At 40.7% G+C, this 21740-nt stretch overlaps 1 protein-coding gene across 3 annotated transcripts in view; it reads left to right on the forward strand.

Annotated features, from left to right (window-relative positions):
* The window catches only part of FILIP1 (filamin A interacting protein 1), a 108177-nt gene that overhangs the window by 47190 nt on the left and 39247 nt on the right, over window positions 1-21740 (forward strand). For all 3 annotated transcript variants that reach the window (XM_008631241.2, XM_017731068.1, XM_017731069.1), the window contains 2 exons: window positions 12806-12979; window positions 15060-15238. In XM_008631241.2, coding sequence (XP_008629463.1) covers window positions 12806-12979; window positions 15060-15238 — 353 coding nt within the window. The remainder of the gene's footprint in view (window positions 1-12805; window positions 12980-15059; window positions 15239-21740) is intronic.

Raw genomic sequence — 21740 nt, forward strand, 5'->3', positions numbered from 1 at the left:
TATTTTACTGTCTTTCTATCAGAAAACTATGCTTTGTAAATGTAAAGGAAAGGAAAATTCTTTACTGTTTCCATCTTTCTGCTTTCTACTTTTTTTCCCTTTTGTATGGCTACATATTAAAAAATACATTTTATTCTATAATCACCCTGTTACGTTCTTTTTCCTAAGATCTAAATTTCCCTATTCACTTTTCTTCCCCTCTTTATTTCTCTAGTTGTGACCTTTTTTCTTATTCTACCATTTGTCACTTCCCAACCCAGGCTTTCCTCATCCTTGTACTGCAGATGCATTGACTGACCTGAGAATTCTGGAGATAAAATTGTAGAAGATAAACTGTATATCAAGTCCCAGCATGTAATTTTTTAGGCAAGCACTCCATTCAACCTTTGTTGTTAACTTAGTAAGCTGTGTTTTAAGATGAAGTGAGTTGTTTACTTTGACTACTCCTATTGGAAAATAGTTCCAGAACTGAAAAGCTTTAATGTTTAGATAACTTCCCCCTTTAATTTCTAATGCAATTTTAATTATATATAGTGAAACCTTTATGAAACTCTGCTATGCAGTGATCCTGTTTTGAAAGCCCACATCTCTCCCTCCTGTCTTTACTGCCTGATGTGTTTGTAGACAGCAGTCTTGCATCCTCTGAGCCTTTGTTTTTGCTGTGCTAGCCGTACCACATCCTTCCAGTTTCCTCTAGGAAAATAGACTCTGCATGCCTTCCATCACCCCTTGACCAGCAGCAGTCACACCCTGGGTTCACCTTTCTGAGTGTCTGTAGCTGGAACTGCACATGATGCTTGCTGAAGGAGAGAGCTCACTGGTGCCTTGTGCATTTGGTTTAATATTTGCCTTTCTCTTAAGACATGGCATTACTTGGCCTTCCCATCACTTGCCAGTCTGACTAGTACAAGCAAGAGAACTTGACTGTGTAGCTGTTGCAATGTTTTTCTCTCTGTCTCTTTTTTCCTCTTGCTGCCTGTAATGCCTCAAACTGCTTTTGTATTGACTTTTCCAAGATGTTGTAACAACATTGTTGGAGGCACCTAGTTGTTGTTTAGTTAAAAACACTGTACAAACTTCTATATTTTTCTTCAGTGCCTTTTCTAATACTCTTGCATTAATATTAATAAATATGGATCTGCCTGAAAACTCAAGCAAGGAATATGGGATAGATAGGTGGGTAGAAGACAGATGTGTTTCTTGTGCCCAGTACCAAAATCAGAAGAGAAAGCTGGGGCAAGTTGCCTTGGCACCAGAGAAAGCAGTGACAAGAAGGAGTTTCCAAATGGTCATTAGCAAAATAGCAGAGATTAGCAAGCTGCAGATGAGCCAAGGCAGAAAGAATAGGTAACACCAGGGAAAAGTGCATGTAAGGTATCTGTGAAGTCTTGTTGATTGAATTGAAATAGTTTAGGACTTATGACCATATCATACAGATGAAATACTAATTCCCCAAGAGAAAAACCTTGGCATGTACAGAGCTACAGGGAAAAAGAGAAGATAGGGTTAACGTGAGGAGGGAGGGGTGACTTAAGGAGAATGGAATGAGGGGAAAGAGGCTGGGCAATAGAAGAAAAAGAGTGTAAGCAAAAGGGGAATACAACAGAGATAAATGGAGCCAAGCTAGAGACACGGAAAGTGGGCATAAAAAAGGCAAGAAAATGAAGGGAAAGATGGTATCCACAGTGTAGCAAAATAAGAGCCTAAAAACAAACCCTAAAAATATCAGTCTGGCATATCAGTACAATGAGTTAAAAAATTCTCTCCTCTCTTACTGACCCCTGGTTTGTTTGTGTTTTCCTGGTGAAGAATTCTTTAGCAGCACACACACAAAAAAATGTTTTCAGACCACAGATGCTCTCTTCTATTTTTATTGAATAATTTATAACCAGAGATTAATTTTGTCCAGAATAGTATGGTTTATTTTCTGTAGCTTACATTCACTGCTGTGCAAAGGGTAGAACATACCATAGGAGGAAAGAAGAACTTGTCTAGCAAGTCCCAAAATGATAAAACAGAACCCAGCTGTTTTATTAGAGGAAAAAAAAAAAAGGTAAGACAGTATACTGAAATATAGTTAAATTGTGCTATTTAGGCAATTTCCAGCTCCCTCTGAAATTAAGGGCAGAGGTACTATCAACCTTAGTGGTGATAGCCATCCATCTCTTTGGTACCAAAATTGCCTTAGAATTACATGTTTTTCAAAGTAATAATCCTCAATAAAATATCACTGTCATTGGACAGCTGTAGCCTGAAGACCTCTTTCACAGACACTTCACAAAAACATCCTTCTCTATTAATGCCTGAGCTGTACTTAACAGAGCTACATCTATTGTGTTAGTTAGGCTTGAAGGATCAGAAGAGAGAGGAATAATTGGCGAGAGTCTCTGACCCACTGAACATCTTATCTAGAATGGAAGGAAGAGTATGAATAGCTTGGGTTTTTTTTCCAAAAATTCTAAGTCTTCTGTTCAAAACAACATAATTTCCCACAACCACCTTTTTAAAGTTTTGGTCTTGTTCCAAACTGACCCTCTCTTGCAAGATTTAAAAATTAATTTTAAATAACTCATAAAAGTTGATTATTTATTTTTCTTTTTATTTACACTTAATAGAAATTGTATACTCCGTGCAACAGTAATGAAAAAGTTTGCATCTTTCTCATTTTTCTTAAGAGAAGGTTCACTCTGTGAGAGAGCACATGGCCAATCCTTTTGCAATCTATGTTAAATGCATGATCTCTCTGGCTTTAAAATATCTGGGATTCTTTGGAGAGCTTGCAATGAGCATATGTCTTATGTGTCATAATGCTGTCCAGTACTCTGAGTCACCAGTTGTTAATGTAACGTTGCAGTGGTAGATGAATCTGTTTTTATTAACTTGCTGCCCCAGTTGTGTATTTATTAAGTTTTTGTCTCTCATTCTCTAGCTGAGGATCAGATAAGGTCTTGAGTCCAGACAGATTATTTTTCTCCCAAAATAAGATTTAATAAAAGCAAATACAAGTCTTTACATAATAATTGTGCCAACACGGCAGAGAAAGTGTCTTGTTTCTAGGGTTAAAGGCTCCACCTATTGGTTGACTAAAGAGAAAGAAATGTAAGATTTTCACATAGAAAACTGTGGGTCCTACTGAACATCCCGTGTCTTGCCACATCTTACAAAATTGCTGGCTTGAGTGCAGAATTTTGCATGATGTCCAAAATAAAGTGAACTCAGTGACTTATTTCAGAGGGTTGTGCAGATGTGACACCCAAAATGATGCACTATTGAGGGAGGCACTATGAAGGGAAGTCCTTTCCTGAGACAGGAAGGGTTTGGATTTTGCAAGTGATGTCTTTCTTATCCTGGAAATTATTGGTTTTCTTTGCAAAAAACCAGCATAAATTCCTCCATATCAGAAAAATGAGTGGAACTGAACTAACTCACAGTTCCATGGTAACTTCCAGACATTTGTCACCTTCAAGTTTAAACAAGTTAGAAAGAGAAATACTGATGTGGCCTCATAATGAAACCCCAATTCTCCTGTATTGGCTCAGGCAATCTCAGCAGTTCAGGTAAAATATCTTTTTGAAGGGCTGCAGAGTCATTCCTGGAAATGCAGTGGGAGGATGGAGAGGGGAAAGGATGTCCAGCTGGGGCTTGGGGAGGGCAAAGGGAAGGATAGACACTGGGGGGAATCAGGGGGATTTTGGAGACTACTGGAGGCTGTGAGGGCATCGTGGGCATGGCTGGGAGCTCTCACTCTGTGCCTTTCATTGCCCACCCTCTCTAGTTGCTTCACACCAAGAGTTTGTGCCACTTCTCTTGTTTCCTCTGACGACTCCTCCGTTCAAATAATTGGCTACGCTGGTGAGTGCTTGCAGTAATGCAGTCCTACTGTTCTTGCCTGTTCATCAGCCACCAGTAATTTGAATGCACATTGTGTAGCACAGAGTACTCAAAAACATCTTGTTGAAGCCAACAAAATGCTTGGACAAGAGAGAAAGTTGTGTATACAGTTTATTACACATGTACACACACTTAGGTCTGTTAGTGTCCCACATGCTCCTGTCTCCACAAAGGAGGCAGAAGGATTGCCTCTGATTTCATCATCCTGGTGGATACAGCCCTGCTGGCTCCAGCTTGTCTTGCTCCATCCTGCTCCTTGTGTGCTTGTTGCTGCCAGAAGGCAGCAAGATCACTGTGGAAAAAAAATGCCTGGGCTGATTTGTTCCTCTTGGAGACAGGGTACTCACAGCAGTAGCTTCAAGTACATCCCTGAAATTCAGGTCAGAGCACCTAATTTCAGATGCTTCTGTTCCTTATACCATCAATGTAGCACTTGCAAAGAGCAATTTAGACAAGATGAGTTGCATGTCTAATGAAGATACTTTTTAGTTTCCAACGGATTTCAACAAATTGGATGATAGTATAGAAGAGCATGAACCTGGAGGAAATAAAAGAATATAACAAATGGGGAAAAATTAATAGGAAAACAATTATATTGATGTTAGAGTGCCATATTTTTTGTAGTATTCATAGCATATCTAGATCTTATATATACTTGGGAATTAAATCTCATTCATGAGAAATATTATTTCCTTATGGAATGGAAATTGGAGCATGATGGGGTTAATTTTCTGTGTGAAGCACAGGAAAGAGGTCCATGATCCATGGATCACTTGTGTCTTGGTCTAGACTTGTTAATAGGGCCAGATTATAACAGAAGAAAGAGGAAAAGAAATGCTTTTTCTCTTATTGCCCTTTCATTAGTCACTTCTTTTTCCTCTTAAAGAGCTGCTAACTGATCACAAAATAAGTTCTGGTTACAAAAGGAGCATGGCAACTTGATGGCTAGTTGGATCAATCTGTGATTTCTGCTTGCTGCTGGGCTTCAGGTCATGTGAAAAATATTACACAGGTAATGTTGGTTGAGACAAAATCTTTATGACTGGATACAGCAAACCCAAAACAGTGGGTTAAGCCATTGTGAGGCATTGCTGGAGCATATAGAACACATACCAACATGCAGATTCACGCACTTAACTTAACAGTGGACCCCTCGCCTTGGTGTCTCTGTGCTGACTGGATCATGACACTGTAATTCTATCTGCTGCAGTAACTGCCCCACGGCTTGATAATATCAAGCAAAGCACTCTTTCAGTGTGAAAAGACAAGACAGGGTATCCCAGACCATAATAATTCTGAAAACGTCAAGCAGTGTGGAGTTAATACTTCTCAGGGCCTTGCCATGGGAATTTTGCTGGCTGTGGCCCAGGCTACAGATAATTAATTATGTCAGTGAAAGGCTCTGGTGGCCTGTTTTCTTCAGAAAAAAAGTGACATCATCCATGGAGCGCTCTGGCAATAAAGCAGAACAAAGCTATGTGGGCAGGAAATAACAGACAGATGTCTTCTAGTGCTCATTTGATCTGTTTCGAAGCTTGCTGGAAGAAGAAATACATTGCTCCTTCTCCTCAGCTCTGCAATCTTTAGCAGGGAGTTTTTCAAACATAAGAGGCCAAATTAACTTCTGATGTAATTCTTCTGGAGCCACTTCAGAAGATTTATGCAGTGGATGAGCTGGTCTATCATGTGCCTCTTCTCCAGTATTGATTTTAGAAGAGCTTTCTGAGTTATCACTGAAAGATAGCACACAATAAAATTAAATACAGGGTATCGCTCCAAAGGCTTCATACAAGGCCAGAAAGTTCTGCACAGTGTGGAGAAGATAGAACAGTTCTGTTTAATATCCTCAGGGTCATGAGGGATCATCTGTATTTCTGGATGTATATTTCACTTACCCTTTGTACAAAATCAACAATCAACAATGATCACTTTCCATCACTGAAGCCATCTCTTTACCTCCAGAGTACACTGTGTACCTAGACTTGGATACAGAAAAGTTAAAACAAATTCATGCAAGTGAAATTCACAGTTTCAAGTATCAGGAAATTAAGCTAAGATGAAAGGCGAGAAAAAAACTTTGCTGTACATAAAGTCCTCTTTGCAAGAAAAACTATGTATTCATGTTGCTGGTGCAGCCTTACTTTGACTCCAGTGTGCAGTTTTGGTGCCACAATATAAGAGAATGTCCAAAATTAGAGCATGTCCAAAAGACAGCTATGAAGATGGTGAAGGGTTTAGAGGGGAAACCATAGAGCAGCTGGAGTCCCTCGGTTTGTTCAGTCTGGAGGAGACTGAGGGGAGATCTCATCACATTCTACAACTTTGTCATGAGGGAGAGAGGAGGGCAGACACTGATCTCTTTTCTGTGGTGACCAGTGACAGGACCTGAGGGAATGGCCTGAAGTTTTATCAGGGGAGGTTTAGGCTGGATATCAGGAAAAGATTCTTTCACCCAGAGGGTGGCTGGGCACTGAACAGGCTCCCCAGGGAAGTGGTCACAGCACCAGCCTGACAGAGTTCAAGGAGTGTTTGGACAATGCTCTCAGGCACCTGCTGTGATTCTTAGGACTTTCCTGTCCCAAGGCAGGGCCAGGATTTGGACTTGATGATCCTTGTGGGTCCCTTCCAACTCAGGACATCTATGATTCTATGATTTTATGTAATTAGCCAGGATTTTACATGGCTATTATCACTGAGCAAGTGATACAAACAAGGCTGCTTCAGATATCTGGTATAGGAGAAAAAAAATATTTACTGAATTTTTAGCAAAAAGGAGCTTTGTATGATGCAATATTCAGGAGAGCATCTGACTTCCCTGCTTTGAAACATGCTTTGTATGGTAAGTATAACTGTTTGGGAAGGCAAATTGCCACCCAGTCATTATAGCAGTATGAAGGGCTAGAGTGAACAACCAGGCCTTTAACAAAAGTGTCATTCCAGCAGTCAGGAGTAGTTTTGATTATGTTCTGCATGCATACATCTTTAAAGTATTATGACACAAAATTATGAAAGTACACTTTCCTTCTAATTATTTTTGTTTCCTCTTAAGATAAGAAAGAAGGGGAGTTAGTGGTCTTAAACAGGGACAAGTGGATTAGTGTTAGGAAAGTTTTTCAGATACAGGTATTTGAGTACACCTGCCTGAAGATGCTTTCTTTCATTAAAGTCAACTAACCAAGCTACGGATATCCACTTTCTGAGGTCTCTAATGGGACTTTTCAGAAATACAGCTATTCCTGCCCTGATGGCAACGCAGCATGTCCTGGATAGCACAGAAAGCAGTGTGAGACCATTCTCCTGATCTCCCTCTGGATGCCTTGAGTGTGATGTTTATTAACTCTGGGTGAAACATTTGTAAAGCCTACTGGAATTTAGGAAATCAGTCACTCGTAAGACCCCAACATTACATGGATAACCTGTGACCTTATCTAGTTTCGGATGCTGAACAGAGCAGCTGTTGCGCTATAAATAACCTGAACTGTGTGCGATGCAAGGAACAACAACACAAGTAGAAGTAAAGGCTCCTCTCTGTGGTTTCGGTGGTTTTTTTTCATCATTAATCACTGGCAAGACAAATACAACTTCATAAATATTAAACATCTGCTACTTAGTGCACTTCCTTGTGTAGGTATGACAAAGTGCCTTCATAACCAGAAAAGAAATACTCAAAAGCTGGAAATATCAGACTGCCCAAATATTACATAATTGCATTTCTTGTAAATGCTGCTCCTGAGTTTTCAAAACTTCTTTCATCTAATTAAGAGGATTCTTGTCATGTTACTGAAATATTGAGATTTCTCTAAAGTAGTTAGATGCCTCCAAATGTGGAGCTATGAAGGTAATAGTTACCAGTAACTGATTTTGAGAGAGACACACTGTGAATTTGCAGGAAGGCTACTTATTAAAAAAAATCAGGAGAAGAGTTTAGGACATGTACCGGCAAATGATCTTGAGTTGGGTTTTACTCTTAGCCGACAGTGATTACTTCGACTCCATTCAGCCCATCTTGAATACAACTGAATTTTTTTCCCGATTTACTAGATGCCTTATATGAAACGAGTTTGATCAGTTCATTCCCATTTCCCAGGTGACAAATGGCCTGTGGCAAAAATTCCCCGTTTAGTGGGTGCTGAGTTTTGTCAGCAGGCTCATGGGAGAGGCCAAAGACTGTGGGAATGGGGAGAGAGGGCTGTAGTAAATTGGCAGGGCAGGGCATGAGGAGGAAGCACGTCTGAACGCCCAGCTTGTGTAACAGTCTTTCCATTGACCAAGAATCTCGTTGCTAGGCTGCCGGACCCCTTTTACAAGCAGCAGAGTCAAGCTATTGTTTCCTAAATAGTTTCAATTTTATGCAGAAACCTCTTTACATCCTTTCTATATCTTTTAAATATTTTACTAGGCACGTAGTAAAGTGAGGTTTGGAACACAGCCCCCTCCTCCGCTCAAGTTGGTGAGCGAAAGAAAGTCCTTCTACTTTAGTCTGCCAAAAAGTGAGTGTTTCAGGACAGCCCTGCAATGAGTGGGCCCTCATCAGCCTTCCATCTGGGCAAGTAGCATGCACTCATGAGAGAAGGGGAGCATTGTCTTGGATTTCCCAGTTAGTAATGAAGACCCCACCTCTTAGGTAAGTGCACTCATGAGTGGGGAATAGAAGGGAGGGAAAGGAGAGCAGGAAAACTCTGTGGGACAGCAGTGCTCCACAGCACCTCAGCCCCCCCAAGGGTGTACTCAAGAACTGAAGTCATCAACCTTTAGATTTTGGCACCTCCAGTAAAAATAAAACAAGGCTTAGACATAGGTCAACTTTGCAGTTCCTCTATCAGTAGCAGTAACTGAAGGAGTTAAAATAGTACATCTTTGATTTGTCTTTATTGCTTCTACTACTTAGAGAATCAGGTACTTGGGACACTTTATTAATGAAAAAGTCTCTTTATTTCAAGAACTCACAGTCTGAACAGTATAGATAGAAAGTTAGCTTGGAGTTTTCTGCAGGACAATTGAAGTACTAAAAAACCAATAAAAGTAAATTTTTTAAATTCCGTATTTTGACTTTAAAGAGCTTCTCTAACTAATTGCAGTCCTCTGGACTTTTGCAAATAAGTTTCATTGTGTTACAAGCTGTTGCAATATGTGGTCTTCTCAAGCCTGGATGCTCTTTCTCATCACAGCACCAACAAAACAAAACAAAACAAGAACAGGACTTGAGAGATGGTTTTCCTGTGCCAAACATCATGTTCCTTCTACCAAAACAGCTAAAGACTGTTCTCTGGGTTTCATATGCAAGTTTACTTGCAGTTTGAAATATCTTCCTTGTGTTTGTCTCCTAGCTTATGATTTATGCAAAACAGCACTGTGCTCTGGGACAAGGGAGGCACCAGCAGTAGATGTTCATCAGTAGAGACAGCTTGCCAGCAAAGTCCCCTCTTCTTAGCTAGGGCTCCCCACTTTGAGCCTCTCATGCCTCTTCACAGGTACGAATTTTAAAGTAGCCCCAGTGTTCCTCTGCAGGATTTTTCTGACTTGTTTTCTGAAAATGGTCTGTTTCCCGAAGATCACTATACATTGGAAGAAAACATCTCTATCTGACCTCTCTTCTAGTTGTTTCAGGGGAAAATTAGTCATTGGGAGAAACATGAAATCACAAGATACACAGGCATGCTGTTTCAGCTCCTTCCCTCTATATTATCCTGAGGAGTTTCAGAGAGACTAACTGGAATTCACAAACCCAGAGGCTGATGGAAAATTAGGACATTGCCTGGATCTCTCTCTGGCCTAGGTTATCTGCCATTCAGAATCTCCCTATGATGGAGCTTGTTTCTGACCAAATAAAAGCAAATTTGCCTCCAGTTTATTATTAGCATTAGGTTCCCTTTTTGGTCCAGTGCTTCCTAGCAACCTGTGTGTCTGTTTGCCAGTTTGTTTTTAAAAAACTGTTATCATAACTGAAACAGAGTACTTGGTGAATTAACCAATACCCTTGAAAAGATAACGATAGGAGAAATGGCTGAGCCCAGAAAAGGCAGAAGGCACCTTGCCACATCAACACCATCCAAATCTGAAGGGCCAGCAGAGTGCAGGGTACCAAAGAAGGTGTACAGGAGAGGGCAGCTGACTGTGTCCCTAGTGATGGTGCCACCCAGCCTAATTCTGGGCTAGGTACCCTCCCCATGGGCTGCAACAAGGGGTGTTCAGTGCTGACAGTCCTACCCTGTTCCCTTGGAGCTAGGTGTGTCACTGCTTCCCTTTAAAGATGAAGAAATGAATATGTTCTTTTCTTCAAAGCTCTGAACTGAGGTTGGGCACCTATTTTCCTTCTGGGGGTGTCAGTTCCTCCATTAAGCATCATCCACTCCCCTGGCTTGGCTCCCTCTTGCTTAAGTCCCTTTGGCTTTTGGGGGACCCAAATCTGTAGCATCCAGAAGCCTTTCTTAGCTATCAGGGACATTCTTAGCTGTTTCAGGGACTTGTGCTGAAGTTGCTCCATTTTAATTGTGAGTGATGACAGGCTAATGAGGCCTGAAGGAAAGTCAGGCAGTGCACAACTGAACAGGGGCCGGGGCACTCGCTGGGCAGAGCAGCTGCCTCCACCAGCTATTTCTGTATCAAATAACCATTGCAGGGACTAGAGTCCAGCTCTTTGCTCTGCCTATTCACAATGTTAAATTACCAATCCTGAGCTGTCTCTGTCTGCTCTGCCTAGCCTTGTCAGTGTTTAATTATGCCATCCAGGGGCCAACAGCTTCAACATGAGAGAATAAACTCATCCTCCTCCCCTCCCAAATAGCTTAGGGTCTGAGGTGTGCCTGTCCCTGAGGAATGGACTGTGTGGGGCCTGAAGCTTTGTGTGCTGAAAATCAAAACAAAAAGACATTTCAACATGATTGGCTGTGTGCCTTGGTGCAGAAGGTAGAAGGAAGCTGCTCCCTCATCCCTCTGTGTTCGTGCTCCCTTTGCACAGTGCTTTCCCTGAGCATGCCTGTGGCACAGGACCCTTGCTTTGAGGCACACAGCAGGATACCAAATTACTTCATAGGGCCAGGATGAAGGTATGGCCTCAAAACTGCCTCTTCCTAAAAGGGCTTAAGACAACACATCATAAAATCTGGATATTTATAAATCCCTCCCTACTCCCATGCTTGAACTTTTTTATTGAACTTTTTAAGGGCTTTTTTTTCAATATAAAAGCATTGGCATCATGGTGATGAAGACACTAAGACATCTGTTATTACTACAGGGATAGAAAAAAGTAATACATTCACAAACCTTTCTAGAACTTTCCTTAAATAACATTTTTCCTGTACTGAGAGTGGCACAGTCTCAGGATGTGATGTAGTGAGGTGTATATGCTCTTCTGCCTTTCTTTGGGACTAGCTCACATAATTCACTTAGCTGTAACATCCATGAGTGATGAACCTTTCCCACTCTCATTTTGAAATAACATGAATACCATTCCAATTTGTATTTTTTACCTTGCAGCCATGTGCAAAGATTTTACTTAAGGTTACAAAATGTTATACAGTGTAATTGGGCTAGTTCTTAATTAGATGTCATGATCTTTGCTTCAAGTTCATTATTTATTTTCATGTTAGACTATTTTAAATGAAAAAAAAATTAAAGGGTCTGCTATTACCCAAAATTATTTTCTTGCTCATTTTAACAGCAGGTGGTTTTGTAGAGCTGTGATGCCTCTATGGTTCTGGGTAAAGATTTAAGATTTGCTAAAGGGATGAATTGAATGCTGTTATGAGTGGCACAGGAAAGAAAAAAGTGAAGAGTTGGTCAGTTCATAAATCTTGAAACAGTCATTGCTTACATAGGAGCAGAATTTGTAAAGGATTTTTTCCTAAAATGTCTGAACCTTTCCTTAGCCCTTAAGTTAGTTCCCAAGCCCACAGGGGTTGACAGAAGGGCAGGAAAGAGAAAAATGCCCATACTCTTCTCCTCCCCCATCCATTTGCACTTGTGGGAAAGATGGTCTCTAGGGAAATCCAGGATCTCCCTTCTGCCCACCAAAAACTTGCAGGTTTTACAGTCCCTCCCTGGACCATGGCCTCATAAACATGCCTTGAAAGACAAGCAGGTGCCCTGCCCCCATTTTACAGATGGCTTAACAGGTGTTGGCAAGTATCATTAGAAACAGAGCCCTGGCTTAAGCGTTTGTCCACAGCATAGCCCTAAAATGCCCCTTATTCATAGCCAGGGGGCCTTGCAGAGCTGTCTGGTCATGCTGAGATGTTTGCTCATGCTGCCTGAAACTGGGGGCTTCCACCTGGGGCAGGGAGCAGGAGCTGGGCCCTGGGCCAGCCCCAGCTCCGGCAGCACAGCCATCCTCCACTGCTGGGGGATGTGCTCTGACTTTCCATGTCTGACACCAGTTATGCTGGTTAAATGGGGTCTGCAACATGTCTAGGGTTTTGTTTAAAGAAGAAAACCTAAAAATAATTATTTTAGAAGTTACATGAAAAGACTATTTAGTCACAAATTCAGCTAGGGAGTGACTAGGAAGTAGCTGTCTGAGAAATATTAGTTCAGCTCACTGGTGCTGCTTGTTCTACTCATTTCCTTATCCCCTTCAGGGAACAGCATGGGCAACAGGCAACAAATAAGATCCAGTATATGAAGAATAATGATGTCCCCTGGCTATAGCTGCAACTCAGATAAAAATTCATAGCATTCAAATGTAATGTCATGCAGGAACAGAATAAATCATCCCTTAAAGGACAAAATTTGTATTGCAGAGTTCATGCTTACTCTGATATCTCCCAAAATTTTTATATTTGTATTGACAGCCCATCATTTTTCTAATTTATTTTATTTTTGTGTATGCAGTCTGTACATATGAAATACCCCTATTTTCCCTGCATTCCCTGTTGGCTAATAGGTTGACTTATGGTAGTGATTTGCAATATTACAGGCAAGGGAGGATGTGATCCACATGCTGAAGACAGAGAAAACCAAACCTGAAGTTTTAGAAGCTCATTATGGGTCTGCAACTCCAGAGAATGTGCTTCGAGTGCTACACAGGGATGCCATCCTTGCCCAAGAAAAGTCTATAGGGGAAGACGTCTATGAGAAACCAATTTCAGAGGTAACAACTTCTTGATTGACAACATTATGTATGTGCAGGGGGAAGCCTAACCAGAAGTGAGATTCCATATATTTTGGATGTGTGAAAAGCATGCAAGAGACATATATACAGATATAATACACAGAAATTGTACACTGAAAACAAAATCTTGTTCACTCATATGCAGAATAATTTGTAAGCGAAGTCACTGGATTTGAACACAAACCATAAAGAGGCTGTATGCTTCCTAGGGCTGGTGCTGTTAAGCAAGGCCAAAATCTTTGGGCGTTAAATTTCTGTTTTTTAAATGCCTTTCAATTATAGGCTTCAACCCCTACTGCTCACAGCACTGGTAACTTCTCTTTGATTTTCTTGGCATAGTAGAACACTGTCTTGAGGGTAGTTAAGAAAAGAAGACCTTTAGAGATTGACTTTGACCATATTTATGCAATGATTAATCCATATTCATTTTAGATCACTTACACTCTAGGACTGCAAAGTCAGCTCAGCCTCTAAAGGGACTTACAGGACTCCTTGCTTTAAAATTTAAGCAATAAATGAATGTCAAGTAGACCTGAGAATTAGACTAGACCTGAGAATGTCTGAGGCCAGTGTGAATGCCAAAATAAACAGCCATTGCTCCTGTTCATAGTTTCGTAACAGTCCAGGTCATGGGGAAGGAGCATGCAACAACATACAATGTAACATACTATAGTGCCCGTCCAAATCTTCATAGTTCATCCAATTAGAACAGTTAATTTGTTCACCAGGAGTTGTGTCTACCATGGGATATCTTTGTACTGTGTATTCTCACTGAAACATCTCCTGGAACTTTTGGGATAATAGTAAATAAGGAAATCAAACCTTAGTATGTGGGAGCATACATAAAATACTGTCAAACAAGATTAAAAGAGCTTAGCAAGGCCTTTTCCTAAAGAATATGATAACTTGACAGGAACTTCAGTGTAAAACTTTCGTCATGTGCAGATTCACAAGGCTTATGTTGAAATAATATAGAAAAATTACGTGCAAAAGATCTCAAAAGCTGAACCCGACCTGGCTCTTTTATAAAATGCAATGACTGTTTGACTGCTATGGTCAGCTTTTGGAGAATAAATTGCCATGGTCCTCCTGCTCTCTTCTTTCCCCCAGTTTGCTGAGATACCCTGTGAAAGAAACAACAGCAGCTTGGGGCAGCTGGGGCTGAGGAAGATGAGATTCTCACAGGGTAAGGGTTGGGGGTGGGCAGAGCAGGCTCTGCCAGCCACTGTGCCAGGTGCAGGCAACCAGACAAGCACCAAGGCTGAAGGCTGCTTTGACAGGGAGGAGGCTGGAGTTTGTCATCTGCACCCAAGAAACAGCAAAAGGAGCAACATGAATAGCTGTGGTGGATTTGGAATGCCATGGCAACTTTTTAGACATACTTCCCTGGTTTTAATGTTTGCTTGAATAATAATTGGAATATTAAATTAATAAAAAAATGCAGAAGACAAGAAAGGTTGTGTATAAAGAAAGAGAATTTCTGTCAAAAAACAGGCTGAGGGGAAACCCCTAGGGCTATAATCAATTGTATTTGGTAATGTAAAACTGAATCTGGACTGAATCTAAATAATTTGGATCTTTTATCTCAGCAGTCTTACAGGTATGTTAAAGATGCATAGCTCAAATTTCAGCCTTCAGACTACACTTTATGCTCCCCATGCAAGTGTCTACTCCCCATATAGGTGTGTGAAGTCAGGCTCCCAGGATCTGAGGTCTGAGCTACGGCCTTTTCCCTGTGAAATGAAGAAAGTGTTCATAGCACCTCACCACAGGGGAAATTCTGCACTGCAACAATATTATTTGTTACGCTAAAGCTAAGTGAAGTTCTGTCCTTTGTGTATCTGAAAACTGTGTAAACGTTTATTGCTAATATGTCATCCAAATAAATCATTACTTTCAGGGGGCAGTTATTCTTATTTCTAGTCACTGCTTTATGTAAAACCCAAGACATAAAATTACGGGACTTGCATTTACCAAACACAACATTGTTGGTTAATAAATCAGATGAAGTAAGCAAGGAGACCTTTAAAACAGTCTGTTCTTCTTTCCTACAATCCAGCTGGACAGACTTGAAGAAAAGCAGAAAGAGACATACCGGCGCATGCTGGAACAGCTCCTGTTGGCAGAAAAGTGCCATCGTCGCACAGTTTACGAGCTAGAAAATGAGAAACATAAGCATACAGATTACATGAACAAGAGCGATGACTTTACCAACCTCTTGGAACAGGAGCGGGAGAGGTGAGTACAAAGACTACCCCCAGTGTCCCAATGCTTGTCCCTTCACCAGTGACACGGCCTGGTATTTTCTGTGTTTAAATGACACTAAACTTACGTGTAAAACATCTGTAAATGTTGGTCCACTCATGTCATTTGTAAGCATGTTACTGTGCAAGTCTGGAGCTGGAGGAATACCACTGAATGTTCCTGTAGCGTGAGCTTGAATTAAGAAACAAATTTGTTTTGAATTAGTCATGCCTGTTTTGGGTTCACCTCCAGGTAGCTTTTGATCAGATGTTATTTATGCTGGCTAAGGTTGAGACTGGCTTGCTTAGCTAAGCACTAAGTTTTGTGAAGGATGGAGCACTGTTGTCACAGCAGGAGGGCAGGGTAAGGAAAACCACAACACACATTAGGATACTGGCACACAAGTGGTGGGACTCTGCCATGCCCTTTGCATTTAGGCTTGCAAAGTCACAAACCATTTGCATTCTTTTTCATATTTTTGAAGACGTGTGCCTCAGGCAAGTTATCTTTCCCCTGGAAGAAAATGCTATCATGCATTACCAAATGTGCCCAGCCTGTGGTAGACTATCTGCAGTGCTCATCTCACACTCTCATACACACCACATTTCTTTTTTTCAAGTGTTTATCCAGCTTGTTGGACAAGTAATTTGTTCTCTGTGTCTCTAAGAAAAGAAAGATCACCTACCTTAGCTGAAGACTGAGCACTCAGCAACAGTCTCAGTTTTTCAATATGAAATTTTTGTGCTCACACCAAATTGCTTGAAATCAATCCATGTTGTATTTCTTTCTTTTTTTTTTTTTTTTAAAGGAAAGGCTCTAAGAAAAATACTTAAGGCAAGTTCAAAGAAAAATGCTTTTGAGGAAACCACAGGCTTGTGGCAGACATTTGCAAAATGCCAGGAGCAAAACTGTTTAGTGTATTTCCTGAACTCAGTTCAGCGCCAGCTTTGAGTAGGTGGCACATGAGCTACAGTGACCATATTTCCTGGTTTAATAAGTTTTGGTTTTTTCTGTCTTTACTTTCCTGGGTTGGCTGGCAAACTTTAAGGAACAAAAATGCTTCTGCACCTTGGCAAATTGATTCTTATAGTAGAAAATGAAAAATGTAAATATATGTTTTAAGAAATAAAAAATGTTGTATTTTCAAGTAAGTACCAACTTCACATAGGATTCTCATAGGTGAAATTTTGTCTCTATGCGGAATATCCATGTATGTGTGGACATGCAGCCACTAAAATGCTACAAAAGTGGTATTAAAATACCATTTACATTCGTCTTTACATTTTTACAGTCACATTAACTTGACAATTGTTGCCTTCTTATTATTCCCTCTCAATTTGTGAAGGCCACTAAACAGTCTACAATTATGACCTGGGTTGAATTGACTTCCTTTAATGAAGTGATTAAAGAGCTTTTTATCTTAATGCAAGGAGTGCGGTATCCTACCACTGCCAAGATATCAAGTCCCATATCTGTATTTTCTCTTACCCTTCCTGCTCTCTCAAACTTCAAGTTTTCTACATTCTACAATTTTTGGAAAAACAGCAATAAGAAAAGGAAAATTTGAATTTGAATTTCTCTTGAAAACAGATCTTTAACAGCAACTAAATCCACTGGCTTTAGTCACCAGTGTCTCTGTAGTGGTGGCTGCAGGGGAATAATTGCAATGCTGAAGCCCTTTTGATTTATGTTGAGTAACACCAGAAATCTGATGTTTGCTATTTAATCCACTTTGTTTGTGTATGACACTAATTTGTATCAAGTTAGTAGTGACCAAGCAGAGAGAACATGGCATGTAGCTAAACATAGAAAACCAAGATACATGTACGTCCCTCTTCAGGGCCTCCTCTCAGATCACTTACAGAGCAGATTAGCAAAATCAGGACGGGCTGGAAACCACTCATTAGCATAAAGTCTTAAACGATCTCAACTTCTTACCTTTGTTTTCTGAGTGTACATGAAACTGAGACTGCACCCACATCTTTGTAGGTAATAAAACCTAGAAGTAGTATTTTTTGAGGGCTATATTCACAAAGAAAGAGAGGGTGATAGGATGACTTCTTAGGAAAGCCCCAAAGTGGCAATAGATTTTGTCAAAAAGAAAGAGTTTGAAGTGGAAAAATTAAGTCGCAACAGATTAAAGCATACAAGAAACTCATACTCAGTCTGCATATTGGGACAGAGAACTGACCTGCCCAAAGGCATTTTTAAGGTCCTGCATAGGCATTCTTGTTTTATAAGTACCACTATACATATAATTCATTTTACTGTGGTGCTTTGAGGGTTATTTTATTAAGAGCTGAACAGACTTGTAGTTTCCATGAAAACGAAAAGGGACACAGAGCTGAACTTTGCCCGTCAGCCACTCTGCTGCACTCGCAGTTGTAATGTTAATGAGACAGGGTGAGCCAGAGGAAGAACAGTGCTGCAGGATGGCCATCTCACAGAAGTCTGTTAAAACGAGAGAAGTAATAACTTCTGTCCTGGATCTAAGTAATTTCAGTAATTTCTCTCCTCACACTATTTTATCAATCTTTCCTAAACATTATTGTCTACATCAACTTTCACAGGCCACATCTGCTTTTGCCGTCTCGTGAAAGTTTGAACAAAGCGAAAAGGGAATTCTTTAAGAGCAGAAATATGCCTCAGTTCTAATGTATGTCTAACACTCTCTTAATGTATTTACTTTGGAATAATTTTTTACATGCACTTTTATACATTATCTCTAATCCATCTACAACAACATGATATGAAAACAAACAGTTCCTATGGGTGACTAATTATTAGGTCAGCCTTACACAGGAAGGAAGTAACAGGAAAACACGATTTGTCAAGAATAATGACGCATGAAAAGTATAAAAAAGAGAAAATTGTGCACTGGGATATTAAAAATGTAGACAGCTAGGGGCAGGGGGCAGGTAAATGGAGAAGGCTAAAGGGCCTCACTGTTGGCATTGGCTCTGCAAGACCAAGTGCAACTGACCTGAAGAAAGATTGTGGAAAAGGGTGGCATGTTACAGGAAAAGAGTAGTGATGACCATTTGCCAGGTGGAGATGAAAGAAATATGGTACTTTTAGTGGAAAGTGCTTCTACAGACATGGTGGCTGAAGCGTTTTGCAATTTTCCCTATAGTATGCTATAATAGTATTTAATGATATTTGAAATTATGGGCAGTATTTTCTATTTTTCTATGCAATCAAATTTCCCTTTTCAATGCTTGCCCACCTCAGCTGCTGTTCCTCTAACATCAAGTTGTCCTTGGGCATCTCTGATCCCAGGGAATGCAAAAGCAGACATCTTCCTGGAGCCTCCTGAGGAGGCTGAGGGATATGGAGAAGAGCCCCCAGGCCCCCTCAAAGACTTGGGTGACAGATGGTGGTTGTAAGGAGTCTCTGGTCTTACAGGTGGAGAATGAATGGTCTGGTCAGAACTGCATTGACTTGCAGTGGGCACTTGGAGACCAGGCATCAGCAGACCAGGCATAAGCAGCCTCAGGGATAAAATTAGTCTTCCCAGCACAGGCACCCTCATGACTTCAACCGTGTTTTGAAGACGGAGCTGGTGGTGTGACTTGGGCTGAGCTGGGCACAGCTAAACCAGTTATTGGTACTTCACTACCCCAAAAATTCTTGTGTTAAGCAGGCTTAACATGAAATTGTACTTGGCTGTTCTCTGTGCTGCTTGGTCCCAGCCTTCTTGCCTTCCCTTTTAGGGAACTGGGGGCAGGGTGGGGGGAAATCTTTAGTTTATCAATTATACACTTTTCTATTTGATCAGCAGGGCTTTTTTCTGGTGGAAAAGGGTCGAGATCTTTGTAATGTCAGCACTTCTTTGATGTTTTGATCGACCTAGGAGATGAGTTTTAAAATGCTGACATTTTTAGAGGTGCTAATCTCTGAAAAATTTTTCATGTGCCCTTCTTTTAATCCTGGTGGTTGACAGCACATTTTGCTGCTATTAAGAGCACTGGAAAGCTCCCATTGATTTTAACGGTTCAGGAAGAGGCTTGCGGTGAGGACCACTGAGCCAGTCCTGCCATCCAGGACAGATAGAAGAAATAGACTGAAAGCCTGCAAAAATGGGTGGGGGACGCGGGGGGGAGGGGCTTTTATATGCATGGGATGTGGGTTGCCGAATAGAGGGTGTGATGTGGCAGAAAGGCTTTGTTGGAGCTCTGTTATGGGGGATCCATGTGACTGCCTTGTGAATAATTTGATCATTTCCAGCATGATCTCTGAGACTGCTGAGAGTCTGTCACCCCACTACACAATGGATCAGTAAATATACACCCAGTATCTCAGTGTTATCTGTGCTAAAGGATAGATACTATGTTTTATTGTAAGGCTTCACTGAAGTGATGAGGCTTTAATATTGGTTCTTGCTTTCCTCAGTGCTTCAAATTATTCTTTACAACCACTGCCAGTGTTCTCAGTGCTCTGAAGCATTTCATGTTTTCCTCAACGGCAAGGCTGAGGATTCAGTCTGTACTTCCTAAGCATTGCCCTGATAAATCTGGTTTTAGTTAAACCCTCTTTTTGAAGTACATGGCCATAATTAGATCTGCCTAGAGGAGACAGCAAGACTGTGACCCCAGATCTTTCCTCCACAAAGTTCCCTTTCAGTCTTCACGTAAAAGTGTCTCCTCTTTGCCTCCCCCATCACAGCACCCCCAGCAAGGAATGCACTGGCAAGTCCCTCGGAGGTCTGTGATAATACATTCCTCTCAGCTTCAGTCATGCTGGCACCGAGATGCTCTTGGCTGCTCTGCTGGTGATGTAATTCTGGGCCCACATCACCTGCAAAGGAAACTGATCTGTGAGCAATAAAGCACACAGCACTCTTGAAAAAAAATGGGAGTGTTGATGTTAACAAGATTTTAAACTCCCTTTCTTCCCCTTCTTGCATTTCTGCTTTTATTATCAAAGTTTCCCTTCTCCCTTTTCCCACGAGACGGCAGCACCAAGCCTTTCATTGGGAAGGGCTTGCCTTTTTGTTTCCCTGTATTTCATGGACCCAAGCAAGTGTAAAGGCTGGAGTGTGATACAGCTTGGAGATTTTGTGTGTGTTGCCTTTCCAGTTTGTGTTTTCCCTCGATTTTTATGAAGATTGTAAAATAAAGGAGCTGGAGGGAAGACAGCAGGGCAGAGTATCCATCAGTCAGTTACTTGTTTAGAGAACAATCGAGCCAAAAATCTGAAGTGTTCAGGACTTATAAACCTCAGTGATTTACCACCATAAAGCCAAATTCTGTGGTAAGAAGAGGCCCATATAGAAATATTGGGGTGAGGTACACGATCCAAACATATAACACAGATTTTGGCCTGTAACTGTAATCTGTTGGTGATTCCTCTAATGTCTGGAAATTAAGTTACTTTACAGAAAGATTTTTGCTATCTTCTTTTTTTTTCCCCCCAAGAGTTCTTAGCCATATTTGTACTCTGGCTTTTTTCGCGTATGGTGATTGTTTCTGTGTCCTGTTTTCCAAATTGTGACCAAAAAAAAGGAAAAGACATCCCAATGGGACTTCACCATTGCCTACAGCGGTTACTCATCTTACCGCACATTACTGGCCTTAGTAGAGCACTGAGTCACTCTCCGTCTACTTTTCAAAAAGAGCATCTCTAAACTTTTAATATTATAATGTAGAAGACAAGGGCAGCAGTGCATTTTTATTCTTTTCTTTCAGGCCGACATGCTATTGGTATGGTTTGGAAAAGCTGGTTATTTTCTGTCAATGTAATATATTCACAGGATCACAGATCAGAAATTCTGTGGTAGTCTATTAAAAGAAATGAATTAAAAAACCTGGCAATGACAAATACAATTTCTGCACAGTTAAGTAAATCTGAAGGTCATCCATTTTTCAGGTCCTGTTTTACAGCTCTAGCTGACAGCAAGGCAGCGACAGCTCAAAGTTTATGTTTTAACTAATGAATCTGGTCCCAACTTCCAACAAAATGGTTCCAAAGGTAATTTGAAAATGAGAGAACAAACAGTGACATCTGACTGTGGAGTAACAATATGAAAGTATTGCAAGTCTTACACAATGTGAGCTGGGACTAATCCAAATCCATCTCTTTACACTTGGATAGTCCTCAAAACTGTCCGGTCTTTCAGTCACTTCTGGGATTATATAAAATGGCATCATGTGTTGTTTCAGCTACTCCTCCAAAATTTTTTCTAAGTAGGCATCAGCTTCACAGCCCTTAAGAGAGAATTATTATACAAAACTATATGTACTTCATTATTCCTAGCAAGTTTGCTTGCTAAAATCATCAATTCAAATGCTCCCAGGGCCAGACAGGGGGAAAAAATTACTTCATTCAAAATCTACTCACGAACTCAATCTCTGTCCAGGGTGCAATAGGTAACAATTTCAACATTTAAGAGGCCTTTGGCATGTTTCAGAGTTATTATACTACTGAAATAAATACCAGTTCACAGCTCTACTGAGGCCATCTTTTTAAGTTGTCATTTTTTTAGGCAAAGAATACA

The sequence above is a fragment of the Corvus brachyrhynchos genome, unplaced genomic scaffold (assembly GCF_000691975.1).
Source record: "Corvus brachyrhynchos isolate BGI_N302 unplaced genomic scaffold, ASM69197v1 scaffold234, whole genome shotgun sequence".
NCBI classification, from domain to species: domain Eukaryota; kingdom Metazoa; phylum Chordata; class Aves; order Passeriformes; family Corvidae; genus Corvus; species Corvus brachyrhynchos.